The following is a 12,523-nucleotide window of genomic DNA, read 5'->3' as shown; positions in this document are numbered from 1 at the left end:
TTAAGTATTAATTGATTACTTATATAGTGTGTTTGGTATGATAACTCATTTTATGATTTTATAACTTATTTTCATAAGCTAATTGAAGTAGCTTTTAGTTTATAAGCATATTGTTTTTTTTTTCTCTTTCTTTTTTCATCTTCATTAATTTACTTGAAATATTTTTCATTCTTTTTAATTTAGAAACCATTAAGCATATATATTATTCTCTCACCCTTATCATCAAATACATAAATATATTATTTTACATTAATCAACTAACTTATCAACTAATTTTTTATTAAGTCAATTAACTTGTAAATTTTTTAATTTTCAGCTCATAACTTTGTTTATAAATTTTTAATCAACTTATAAACTAATTTTACCAAATACATGCATAATTATACATCATTAATGAATATATATATATATATATATCACTAAAAATATTAACAATTAGCAACTTTAATTTTATAAGTAATTACACTTATATTCCCATGCACCTCTAAGATTTATTATTATTAAAAAAAAAACATTTAAGTGAGTTGGATATTATAAACCTCTATAATCAGTATATTCGTTAAGACTTAAGATTCAAAGAACACTTAGGGAAATAAAGTAGTATGTACTATGTAGAAAAAGATATTTTATAGATTTCGAGATCTACCCTTCAATATGGCACTAAAAAGCCAAAATAAATTATTTTAGCCATACACTTTACATGTTTCTAATGATTCACTTGATATTTTCTTTTCAAATGATATTTTCTTTTCAAATGATAGAAGTGTTGATAAAAATCAAAAACACACATACACCGCCCACAATGTCTTCCCCATCAGTGACGTGATTTAAAATCACATCATTGATCGATGAGTATGAGGCTTACCAACTAAACCAAATTTTGTTTGCAACACAGCTTGGATTCAATACTACTTCAGTATGCAAATAACATTACTAGAAATCCCATGTTGGATAATGTCATTTTGAAGGTATTCTCAGACTCAGAAGACATTACAGTAAACCATCAATTGATATTTCAAGTATTACTAATATCCAAAGTATTTAATATTAATCAATTTAGTTAGTATCGATATATTACTAACTTCCAAAATCTAATTTTAATAACTTTCCAATATTTGAAGCTATTAGAATGATTTCCAAAACTTGAGAGACCGTTTTAGTATATTTTCTAATAGTTGAGAGGTTATTTATATGAATTGCTTACTTTATGCAATATTTAGGAGAGGAATACTTTAAGATAAAATTGATAGTTTATTTTTTATAATATCCCCACAATCATTTTGAACCCATTTTGACAGCCAACAATGTATTTGAAGCGCGAAGAGAATCAATGCACAGTAATGGATATGTAGACAGATACACATCGTTTTTTATTTTATTTTATTTTTTTGGATATTGCTACAAAATAAATAATTCAAACTTCAGAGAATGCACCATTTGAATAATAAGCTAGTGGGATAAGAACGTTGTTGATGATGATGCACCATTTAATATATAAAAACAGAAAAGAAGATTTTATTTATATAAAAAAAAACCATTTTATAATCATGAGTTCATCAAATCCTGGCACAACTTCTCAATTATGTTATATGGTACATATGAGCATCACTTTTCCCAGTATAAGTAGAATCCCTGTATCGTAGAGGAAATACTACATTTTTCTTAAATTGTCTAACCTTGCCTGTAAATCACTATCTATACCTCCATCATCATTCCCAGTAGTTTCAACCTGAGGTACCTTTGTCTTTGCAGCTGGGGCAGCAACAGCTGATGATGGTGCATTTACAAGCTGTACATCAAAAAAAAAAAAAAAAAAACTCATCATGCTTTGTTATAGTGACTAAGAGTCTGATTCCTTACAAGCTTAAAAGAGTTTTTGAGAGCTTCTCTACTAAAAAAAGTTCTTAATTTTTTACAGAGAATCTCTCAAAAACCCTTTTAAATTTGTATTCAAACGAGTTCTAAGTCATTTACTTTCAGGTGAAAAGAGATGTTGAATGGGAAACCATAAACATACCTCTTGGTTAACGTCAATACCAATCTCATCAAGAACTTGGTTCACTAGATCTTCAGTTTCTTCTTCATCTTCTTCTCCTTCCAAAGCATCATCTATTGCATCTCCCATCATCTCGGATGTCAATTCCATCTTCTCATTCTGTCTCTCAAATTCTTGCATGATTTTCTGCAAAGATGGCAAGTTCATCTGCCTATTCATTTGCCCCATGGCCTTTGTCACGCCTTTCATAGCCTCGCCCATTGCTTGTGTCGATTTCAGAGTCTGAACAATCGTAGCACAAAAGAAACTACCTTTTATTAATTGAATGAGTATCATAAAGTGGTCAGTTTTGATCAAAATTGTGACTATTCCATGGAAAACAAAATGCCATGATCCTTGGGGAAGAACCATGATCCTATATTAACCATATATGCTAAAAACAAATTAGGAATCAATAGATACAGTCACCACAACAACATACCTGAATTCTGAGTGATACACCTTGGAGCTGAGACTTTAGCTTATAAAACTTCTCAACCTGATGCCTTGTTCTAACCAGATCTTTTGCCATAACTCTAACAGCTCCCTGGACAACATTACATGAAATACAAAAAATGACATTGGTGAAACATGTACCACTCACCTTAAAGGTTAAATCGAAAGTTAACCATAAATAACAAATAAACACATACATAAGGCATTGCAGACAAATGTAGATTTGGGGTAAAACTCTAAACTCAATGGTAAAAATCATTGAAACCAAACTAGATTCATCATGCGCAAGCCACCAGCACCACCTTGCTTCCACCGCCACCAGCACCACCATCTCTAACACTGCCACCACCACCACTGGCACTGCCTAACTATTTTCTAATGACTGCCAAGGGCAGAGATAAAAACTGACATGCTCTGTAGATCCACGACAATTAATATGCAGAGGTGGGTCCTGAACATAGTCTGATCCAAACTTAGAGTTTGGAACCTCCAATCATTGGTGTAGAAATTCGCTTTTCTGGTCACATGTTGTCTTTGGCAAGCAGATCCTTAATATATTCCATTCGAGATAAGAGGACCACTAGAAAGATATTTAGATTAAATTCCCAAGAAGTAATCTCTTATCCAATCGTTTGAGGGCTAAAATTAAGCTTAACTATTGGCTGCTGAATAAGGATAGGATAATTTCCTTGATAAAAATGTCATCAACATAGGCTAGGAGTGGCCGCAAGTGGTTAATATGAACTGAGATAAGTCATATTTGCACAACATAAAAAGGGTATGTAGAGTGTTGGCAAACCTCTCAAGTAATGGCTGTTTTTGGCCATATAATGCTTTCTGAAGTTAGAATACAAGACATTTATCAACATCTTCAAATCCTGAAGGCTGGACCATGTAAACTTCTTCATCTAGATACTTGTTTAGGAAAGCATTATTAATATCCAGTTGCTATGTTGGCCATTTATTGGCAAGAAGAGTTAAAAAAATAAATAAATAAATAGCTTGCACAGCTGAGTGCCAATTTCAGTTTAAGAGAGTCTGCTTGGCTGGAAAGGGATCCACATGTGACACGAGAGTTGATACAATCTGAGGTTTGTAGATGCTAGACTTGGATCTAATCTGCATTGGATGAGTGGGGAGGAGAATCAGTACGAGTGTTGAGGACATCCAGAGAATCAAAATATATGAGGGGAATGTATAGTATAGTAGAGGGAGGCAGAGAACAGCACAAGAAGGAGAAGAAGAAATGGTGGAAAAGGAAGAGACAATGAAGTGGAAGATGTTTTGGGATAAAACCAGTGAAAGGGAAACCTAGACTTGTTGAGTAACCAAGAAATACATTCTGTAGAGTGGTAGGACAGGTTATGTTAATTCTAAGGTCTTACGTAAGGCTAGAAGGCGCCTGAATGTTTTGAGAGAGGAATAGTCAGGAACTCCGTGTCTCCACCATTGTTTGAAGTTGAAGGCAAGACAAATGATGAGGTAGACAGAATTCCTGCCTCTGCCACCTCTACCATGCCCTCAAGAATGGTTCCATTGAGGATGAAATTAACAGTTACAAGGTTCAAAGCCAAGAGATTGTGCATGTGGTGATGAAGCAGTGCTCACCAAGCCAGAATGAACATAGTTTGCTGAACCAGACAGTGAGCCCCAAACAGTTGTGTGAGCAATGTTCACCAAGAAAGCATCTGACACTGAGACTGTCAACTATTTTCTAGTCTACCTTGTGATCAAGTAGCAGTGCCTCAAGCTAATTTACAGTGTAAGGTTCACTGAGACTAGTGATGGACATGACAATGAATCATAGTCATCGGGAAATCCATCAAGAATCAGATCAATGTGATTTTGTGGGAGCACTGGATCATTAATGGAAATCAGAGAGTCAATATTAGCCCTGATTACTCCGAAATAGATCATGTGCCTTTCTTTGAGTTTCAGATTGCACTGTCGAGCTTTGGCACAAGAGTGAAACTGAAAAAAACCATGTATATCATCCCAGAGTTGCCAATAATGAGTGCATCCAATGACTCTGGTGAGGATGGATTCAGATAGAGGGGAGAGGAGAAAAGTAAACAAGAGTTGATCTTGTGGCTCCTATTGCAGGTAAGCTTAATTGATTTTGCCAAGGTCACAATTGTCCTTGCTGAGGAAACAAGGTGGAACCTCTGAATGAACCACATATCAGTGAAAGTTATAAGCCTTGAAGACAACTTCAACTTGCCAATTCAAGAGAAGAAAGTTCTACTGAGCTGCACTGAGATGGAGTGTGAAAAGGTCACTGGAGCAATGGAGAGCATGGGCAATGAAGAGCTGTGATCAGCAGAGTTGAACAGATTGCTATGTGCGGTCAATGGCCATTGATCAGGATCATTGGCAAGTTTGTGATACCATATTAGAATTCAGTAGTAGATAGAAACTGAGATAAACTAGAGTGAAAACAGAGAGAAGAAGTAAAGAGACAAGACTTCTTCAAATGAAACAGAATGATTTCACTCTGTTGTTCCAAAGGGATAATGTGGTATTTATATACAGATGATTTATATTAACTGAATCCTAACAAACCACTTGATCTGAACAATAATGCTAGACTGGAAATCAGTTAGTTATCAGTTGACTGTTAAAGCTCTAACTACTGCAACTAACTAGAAGAACAAATAAGCCAAGCTAGCAGTAAACAGTGAATGTTTCTACTAAGACTTATCAATACAATCAAACATGATGTAGAGGAGTTCCAATTTAAGAAAATGGGAGTCCTATTTATTTATGTTATGAGTTTTTTTAAATAATTGAAAATTGAACAACATAATTTCGCTTGATTTTGCTGAGATTGAGAGACACTGCAACTATATTCACCAATATAACATACATAATGCAACGACATAAATCCCATACCTAAATTGTGCAATTTTGCAAATAATGTGATAGACAAAGGATATCAGAAATGACAATGGAATTGAAGTGACAAACACATTCAAGACACCCCAAATTCAATGAAAGAAGGATCCCAATGCTGCAGATTGCAGAAAGGTAAAATTTAAAAAGAAAATAATTATGATCCATTTCACCATAGGTAATTCAAGAATCTCATTAGTTCTACAACAGTAATTAGCAGATCCATTAGGAAAACAGGTATCATATAGAGCCTGCAATAACAGAGAGGAAGCAGTTATCTATGGCAAGCACAGAAACAACAAAGTCACATCCCCAAAATCAATGTAACTATATCTTGGTTATTATGAGTGATAACATTAAGCAAAACAATTTCCTCAACCACAAGTATCAATAACACAGAGAAAACAATAAGGATAAGAAAAACAAAATAAAATAATATCGTCTCTGTAGCCATCACATTCAGGCCCTCCTCCTTTTAAAAAGGAGCAGTAAATTCCAATCCAAATCCTCTACCAGACAGCAGAACTTGGGTGTTATAAATTTGTATCGAAAAAAAGCTAAATTAAGATATTCACAGTGAGACATGTTCACCATACGTATCATTAAAAACTAAGGCAAACAATACAATTAAGACACAATCACTATACCATCTGGCCCTGTTTGGCACTCTTCTTTATCTCCAAAATCAATTTCTTCTCCTGTGCTTGCAAACCCTGCCGCTCACGCTCAATTTCTCTAATTGATTTGTCCAGCATCCTCTTATTTTCCCGCAGAAGCTCTGAAAGTCACAAACTTGAAGGTCATGGACTACGAAATCAATGCACAGTGTTACTGAATGCCACCAAATCATTCAAAAGTGTGTTGATGCATGCGAGAAACTTGCAATCACTCTCACAAAAGCACCCTCGTTTGAATCAAGTACACAACAAAATGAACCAATTAGTAGTTCATTAAAATTACGATCTTTATAGTTCAAAGCATAATTGAAATTGAAATTAAATCTTAAGGTAATTTCTGAATCTTATCAGAACAAGGAAACAAAAGCTAACAAAAACATAAAATACAATAAATCTCAACTTAAATCTACAACACACCAACCACAAAAAAGGAAAACAAAAGCAAAGAGGACAAGACAATCATCAAAAAAAAAAAAAAATTGCATAACCCGTCTAACAAGTTTTGTGGTACATATGATTATGCTAAACGTATAAGTAAAAGAAAATGCAAAAAATTGATGACGGGTGATAGCTCTATAATAAAAATTGAGCAACCCCATTTCGAAAAATTAATTTTTTTTTTCTTTTTTCGACAGAACAAGCGATGATGGACAAACCTGCGGGCGTTTTCCTCTTTCCGAAGATGAAACTCATGGCGGTGGAAGGAAGAACCTTAGCAGAGATGGAACAGAAAGTGTAACAGTGCGTAATAGGGTCCGATCTAATCCTCTGTGATGCGTTTGGGTGACGGTGGTTTTGATCGCAGGTTGCTTACGCGGTAAGCGTTGAAAGAAGGAATCATCAACGAACCATTCTCTCCGTCTTTTCCCACACGTACCGTACTTGGGATTGGACCCACCGTTGCAAAAATTTAATTACTTTCCTTCACTTCTTGTAACTACCATACACCACTTCTTACTGCGAATTTGGATCCTTTTTTATCATTTACTGTGAATTAGTTTGTTTGTTTATTTTTTTTTCTTTGGAATATCCATCGTTGATAACAGTGACTAATTTTCTCGCTACGTTGGAAGCACCTCAAAAGGTGGAATAACTGGCATTTTCTGTATGAGAGATGAATAACAATTTTTCTTAATTGCAAATTCAATATATTTGAGTCTTGAACTAAATGCATTTTAAACTAATTGAATCTTTTGGTACATATTTTTTATTTTTAAGTAAAATAAAGTTTAATATTTTGCAACAGTTTCTTATTATCTATTGAAGTATTATTGATGAGTATGAGAATTAATAAGTGAGAGATTTTTCTAATTTAATAAATGATTTTGAGTTTGAATTTTGAATAAACAATTGCATTAAATTCTTAGATGAAAAGTTTTAGTGTCTATAATAGTTCTATTTAACTTAAATATGATTGTTTTGTCGTGAAAGATACTTATAGTCTATTATAAGATGAATAACCTTATCTTGAAGTTCATCCTTCACATGTGTATGAAAAAACAAATAACTATATAATTAACTTTATCTTTAACAAAATCTTTTATATTATATATAATGCTTTCAATTCATTAGAAAATAATTGTATGATGTACATTATAATGCTCTCTTCTGAACACAATTTTTATTATTGGCTAAAATTTATTGAAAAAATACAAAATTTGATAGTCTCACTTATTATTTGATGACTCTCTCTTAATTACACGGTTTGTAATAGTTTCTAATCAATAGCAAAGTGTGTATTAGAACAAGTATGCTAAAAAGTTTATTGTTAATACTCTTCATTATAATTGTAAGCAAGACATACAAAATAGAAAGAAGTTTGTCTTTACTAAGAATTAACAAAGTTTTTTTTCATCAAGATCTAAAAGGTCATTGGATGTATTTCTCTCTAACAAAGAAAAGTCAAGAAGCAAAGGACTTCAAGTTGTTTGTTCATTCTACAAGATTATGTACTAAGGTGTTCTTGGATTTTTTTCAAGTAAGAAAAGGCTCATCGTTGAGTTTGGGGCTATTAATCAATTTGATTGAGTATAAAAAAAATAACTAACGGATTATCATGGATGAGTTCAACTTTAGAAGTTCTTTTCGTCAAAAATTGATTCCAACTAAATTTACTTAAAAAACTTTAGAAATAAACTTTTGAATTCATTGACTCATTCACTTGATGCCTCCAACCTATAACTTGGACAATTACTCAAGTTTTGAAACCCATTCTTTCATTCACGTTAATTGAGTAACACTCATCAATATATTACTTTTAGTTCTCTCCCTTATTGACTATTCACTCTTACATCTCTCCTTTATTTGATTGTGCTTGCATTTAGTTTTTTTCATTCTTAGTTTTTTCTTTGATCTTCTTCATCCATTTATGCTTGCATTTAGTTTGTTACATTCTCAAATTTTTCTCCTTATCTCCTTTGTCCCCTCTGTTGCTCCACTTCACTTATTTTTCTTTGGCATGACAATGCGTGTTTTTGGTGTTTCACCATATATGCCTCATAACCATGCATAATCCTCATTTATGATCCAACAATCATTGCTTATTGCACTAGATCTACATGTTTTCTCAAGAGGAGCATTTAGATTTGTGATGTTTGTCTATAGTTGCATGTTGTTATTTTGGCATTTCATTTCACGTGAAGAGGAAAAAAGAACCATCATGGTCATACAACAACAAAAAAAAAAAAGTTATCCACTTCAAACTGCTTATGTTTTAAATCAAACTCAATCCAATACGAAATTCAAATGAGCGATAACGAATTATAGTTTAACTGTTTGGTTTGTAATGGGTTAGACTCTTTGAATCCAATTCCGCTCAAACCAACTATTGCACACCTTATGATGTTTTGTGTATTTTCTCATTGCGTTCTTGAGAAATTATGGATTTTCAAAAATTATTGTATGATTGATTGGATTGATAAAATTTTGTATAACTTGTTTTGAAATGATTATAAACATGTTAAGACTTAATCTAAAATCATGAGTATGTGTTAGATCTTTTCTTTTGTTCTCCTATCTTTGTCATGATGTCCTAGATTATTCTCACTAGGATGAAAATTTGTTAGTTTTGTTACTTCAATCATTGTTTAAAAGAGTGTTATATTATAGGATAGTTGTGCGTTACCACTACTAGAATTTATTTTATTTTATGCGACTTTTCATGCGAATTTTGTATAAAAATTCGTAGAAAACGTGGCTTTTATGAATTTTTCTACGAAATTTTATCTTCGAATAGTACCTTTATGAATAATATGTTTTTACGAATTTTAAAATTCACAAGAAATTCTACAGGAAAATTTCTTATAAAAAAATCAAATAAATTATTGCACAAAGTTTCTCAAGAATTTAATTTAAAAGTAATTTTTGTGCAAATTATTTTGTTAAAATTCACAAGAAATTATTTCATAATTGCGAGTGTCAAATCACCATCCATTTGCTTCCATATATGATTCATAACCTTTTAAACTCGTAGATTGTAAATTATAGGTCTAATATTTAATCTTACAAAATTAACTTGAAAGGTGAGTATTACCTCAACTTATATACTATTTAATTATTTTATTTCTAATCGATGTAAGACTTAAGATTTTCTTTAAATATTAATTAGACCAAGTCCTTAAAAAGAGAATAAATTCATTATATTGAACTATAAAACTATATTATTATAAATTATATTAACCCTAAATACATTCAACATTCTAAAAAATAGTTTTTATTAAATAATTTTATTTTAAAAATTTTCATTAAATTATAACTCATTATCATTAATTTATACATTTAATTAAAATAAATATTTAATTTATCAATATTTTAAATTAAAATTAATTTTTATGAAATATTTATAAATAATTTAGTAAAATAATATTTTGTTAAGTAAATACTTTTAATTTTAAATTTTGATAAATTATCATTAAATTAAAACTCATTATCATTAATTTATCATATTTATAAAACTTTCTATATTTAATTTAATTAAAATTAAAATTAATTAAAATGATATGTTTATAAATAATTTAGTAAAATAACATTTTTTTTAATTAAAAAACTTTTAATTATTAAATCTATAAATTTTAAAAAAAATAATTTTTTCTGCGAGTTAAAATTAAGAGGAAAATCTATAGGAAAAGTTACCTATGAAATTCTTCTACCATTTAGTATAATACTATTAAAAATTACCTGTGAATTTATTTTTACAAGAAAATTCAAAAAAAAATTCTTACAATATTTTTTTACAAATTTTTATTATGGAAAAAAATTTCCATCATCATTAAAATTATAGCAAAATTTGCAAAAATTTCTTGTAGATTATTTTCTATAAAAAATTGTAAGAAATTTCTATAAGTTATTTTTTGCAAAAAAATTCTATGAAATTATTATTATAATAAAATTTGAAAAAAATTCTGCAAATAATTTTTTTATGAAAAAATTCGCAGAATAGAAAACACTTTTATAGTAGTGTACGCAAATAAGTTCTTGAAAATAATATTTGTATACATCTTATATTATTTAGTTTTTTGATTTTTTTTTAAAGAAAATGATTAGTGATTTGCAATTCGCAATTGATACAAGTTTAGTAAAGTTGAACAATAAATACAACACTTTCTAAGCAAATTATAGATCACAATTGAATTGAATTAGAAATGAAAGAGGATAGCATTTTTTTCATAAAAATTATTCATTTTTTATTCTTTTACTGGTGCATTTAGAATAATGTTATCATCATAGTAGTGAAAATCATGATTTTGAAAATTGGATTGAATCTGTCGGAATGATTGATTCGATGAAAAATCGATTCTTAACAAATTTGATTAGTTCCAAAATTTATTTTGTAGTAAATCGATCAAAAATTAGTAGAATTAATCGAGAATTAATTAAAATTGATAAAAAAAGTGGTCAAATCAATTTGGATTGGTTCAATTAAAAAATATATTTTTTAATTTTTAAAAAATAATTTAATATATTTTTAATAAAAATTCATATTTAAAAAATTATAATTAAAATAACTTATTTTAAATATTTCTCTTATAAATATAATTTAATCATTTAAGTTAATTTTTATTTTTTAATATCTTTTATAATTTATACTATATTAATTTAAAATCCTTTATTTTAAATGTAAACATGTTATGGTATTGTTATATTTTATTAAAATTTAAACTTAAATATATGTTAAAAATTTATAAATAACATTTTATTTAATTTTTAGTGTTATAAAATTATAATATTGTATTTATTTAATATTATTCTTGTAATAATAATAATAATTTTTTATTTTTTTAATATTAATATGATCACAATCTATGTAGCACGGATTCGAAACACGTGAATTCAACAAAATCAAAAAATATAAAACAGGTGAACACGATATATATATATATATATATATATATATATATATATATATATATATATATATATATATATATATATATATATATATATATATATAATAAAAATAACATGACAAAAATATTATATATTAATATAACAATGACCTACTAAATCTCAAAAAAAAAATTATCAAGAGACATCATATTTCATAATATTTTTTATAAAAAATAATAAATAAATAAAAAACTTGAATCGTCCTTTCATTGTTGTTATTTTTATTAAGACTTTTTCTTTTCTATTACATGAAAGTTAAGTAAGGAGAGACAAAACAATTATTTTCCTTGTTTCTATTATCAATTTTTTTTTTCTTTTTTTAAAAAAAATCTCAAATCTTACCTTCTTTGTTTTTATTTTTATCGAGATCTTTTTTCTTTTTTTTATAAAAAAACTCAAATTCTCCCTTTTTATTTTTGTTTTTATTGAGATTTCTTCTTCTTCTTTTTCTTAAAAAAAAACTCAAGTCATCCCTTCTTTGTTTACATTTTTATCAATATTTATTCTTTTATTTTAAAAAATTGAATCTATGTATCGAATAATGCATCAAGATGGAGACGTATTTATTTGTATGTGTCCATGATAGAGATACATTAGTTTTGTAAGTGTCCGCAATAGAGACCTGTATTTGTAGGTGTCCGTGATGGAGATGTGTCCAATTTGTATGGACACGATCTATCGAAGTGTTTGAGACGCGTCTATGATGTGTCTGCTCCTAATAAATGTTGGACTCTAAAACACGACAGTCCCATGTTGTGTTCGTGCAATACAGATCACAATTCAATCATAATTAAGTCATTGAACCTTGAATTAGTGCCTAGATCGATTCAATAATTGAGGATCCAATTTTAAAATCATTGGTGAAAATCAAATTAAGTTAGGCGGTCAGACCAATTTAATTGAGAACCAATCATCAACTAGTTCAATTGGTCCAAAAAAATCATTTGACATTGAACCAATCATCAACTAATTCATTTTTAATACTTTTTGATAAATATAATTTTATAATTTATATTAATTTATAATTTTTAATATCTTTATTTTTTATAATTTGTATTATATTAATTTGAAAGTTTTT

General features: G+C 29.2%; 1 protein-coding gene across 1 annotated transcript; it reads right to left on the bottom strand.

Moving 5' to 3' along the window:
- Positions 1-1,493: 1,493 nt before the first annotated feature.
- On the bottom strand, positions 1,494-6,963 carry LOC109817793 (vacuolar protein sorting-associated protein 2 homolog 1). The gene is made up of 5 exons (XM_020383136.3): positions 6,717-6,963; positions 6,031-6,161; positions 2,478-2,582; positions 2,018-2,278; positions 1,494-1,789 (listed from the first exon to the last, which is right to left on the bottom strand). The coding sequence occupies exons 1-5, from the start codon at positions 6,751-6,753 to the stop codon at positions 1,652-1,654; spliced, it is 672 nt and encodes a 223-aa protein (XP_020238725.1). The 5' UTR covers positions 6,754-6,963; the 3' UTR covers positions 1,494-1,651.
- Positions 6,964-12,523: the final 5,560 nt, after the last annotated feature.

Source organism: Cajanus cajan, chromosome 1, assembly GCF_000230855.2.
Source record: "Cajanus cajan strain Asha chromosome 1, NIPB_CcT2T_4, whole genome shotgun sequence".
Taxonomy (NCBI): domain Eukaryota; kingdom Viridiplantae; phylum Streptophyta; class Magnoliopsida; order Fabales; family Fabaceae; genus Cajanus; species Cajanus cajan.
The sequence above is the reverse complement of the archived record's forward strand: the minus strand, read 5'-3'. Positions and strand labels throughout refer to the sequence as shown.